At 48.7% G+C, this 1,738-nt stretch overlaps 1 protein-coding gene across 2 annotated transcripts in view; it reads left to right on the top strand.

The window, feature by feature from the left end:
• Window positions 1-348: 348 nt before the first annotated feature.
• Window positions 349-1,738, top strand: part of LOC119586512 (small nuclear ribonucleoprotein Sm D2-like) — a 5,393-nt gene continuing 4,003 nt past the window's right edge. Inside the window, exon 1 of one of the 2 annotated variants that reach the window (XM_037935253.1) lies at window positions 349-487. In XM_037935253.1, the coding sequence (XP_037791181.1) occupies window positions 483-487 (5 nt within the window). In that variant the 5' untranslated portion in view covers window positions 349-482. Of the gene's footprint in view, window positions 488-650; window positions 1,734-1,738 lie in introns of those variants that run through there. The other variant, XR_005229955.1, reaches the window with a different exon arrangement.

The raw sequence follows: 1,738 nt of genomic DNA, 5'->3' as shown, positions 1-1,738 counted from the left end.
CATCTCGGCAAACCGTATCATAGTGTCTGCTATAACAAAACATGAAGCTTAATATTCATTTGATTATAACATATTTACACAAGCTACACATGCATCTTCATTTTGTTATCAACATGAGCATAACATATTGATAGGAAACAGAACCAGAAAATTATATGAAACCATATTTTTCTCTATGATCCGCCGACTGTCTCTCGATAATGACTTCGACTTTAACTCCTTAGTAATAGGATTAATGCTTATAAAATTACTAAAATAAAAAAAAGTTTGAATGTCCATATTAAAAGAGTATCCATTATATCAACATGATAAGAATATATGCGTTAGGTGCACTAAGAATAAAATCGAATAAAAACAAAACAGTATCGCATTCGGACGCACTGGAACGTTGTAGATGGCAGCACAAGCAAAAACGTTTATTTGGGAAACTTGTCTGAATTTTTGACCGGGTGTAATAATCCCCGAATATCTCAACCAGCGTCATGGCGTAAGTATGCTGGTGCCTGTTTTACTGTTGATGATGAAGAAGAAAAGTGAAAAAGGCGGTTACTTGCAGCGGATGAGAGTTGTATAAGGCAGTAGAGAGGGAGAGAGTCATGGGATGCAAGCGGCGGCGGTTGGCATTATCTGAGGACGAATTCTCGGTGTTCGCTTATTTTCTCGGGAATTTGGGAGAGGACGTGTTGAGATCTTGGGGAAATGTAGTAGCATGCGATGGGTTGCTTCATAGAAGGTGAATCGAATGGATTATGCTGTAGGAGTTGGTTCCGTCGTCCCTCGCTAAGCAACGCCAAACAAGTTGCGAGGAATTGATCGGTTGCGACGTGTTTTGCCGTGTGTGGCGGCGCTGCGGTGCGGCGCGACGGCCCCTGCACTGTCAGCGGCGCCCGCGAGAGAATGTGGCCCTTCCTCGCTCGCGTGAGAGGCGTGGCCCTTCGCTGGCCGCGGCTGGAGGGCCAGGCCAAGAGACGCGAGCGGCTGAGTCAGGTTCTGCTGCAGGGGAGGAAGCCCCAGGCAGCCCCCGTGAAGGGCCCCCGGAGGAGTGAGGCTCAGGAGGCCGCCCCCAGGAGGTGGCTGACTGTCAGCGTGGAGGGTAACATTGGCAGCGGGAAGTCCACCTTCATCCGCCATTTCGGGAAGCTGGGCGAAGTGGAGGCCGTGCAGGAGCCAGTCGAAAAGTGGCGAGACCTGCACGGCCACAACCTCTTCAAGCTCATGTACAATGACCCAGTCCGCTGGTCGCATGCATTCCAGACGTACGTGCAGCTGACGATGGCCCAGAGTCACTTGCAACCTTGCACTGCCCCCGTGAAGCTAATGGAACGCTCTATCCACAGTGCAAGGTACATTTTTGTGGAGAACATGTACCAGAGCGGCGTCATGAGTGAGGCCGAGTACCATGTTTATAACGAGTGGTACAAGGCCATTCTGGGGTACGTGGATTGTGGAGTTGATCTCATTGTGTACCTGCGCACCAACCCTGAGCTGGTGCATGCGCGGATCAGGGACCGAGCCAGGGACGAGGAGCAGCAGATTCCGCTTGAGTACATCAAAGCCCTGCACAGCAGCTATGAGAACTGGATCTTTGAGGAGAAGTACCCACTGCTGGCCCCAGTGCTTGTCATTGATGCAAATGATGAGTTGTCAACTATGTATAGGAAGTACAAGCATTATACCAATATGATTTTACAAAGAAAAGCTATACTGAATCTCCTATCATATTAAAAGAAACGGTAAA

Source organism: Penaeus monodon, chromosome 21 (assembly GCF_015228065.2).
Source record: "Penaeus monodon isolate SGIC_2016 chromosome 21, NSTDA_Pmon_1, whole genome shotgun sequence".
Classification (NCBI taxonomy): Eukaryota; Metazoa; Arthropoda; class Malacostraca; order Decapoda; family Penaeidae; genus Penaeus; species Penaeus monodon.
This window is presented reverse-complemented; position numbering and strand designations above follow the sequence as displayed.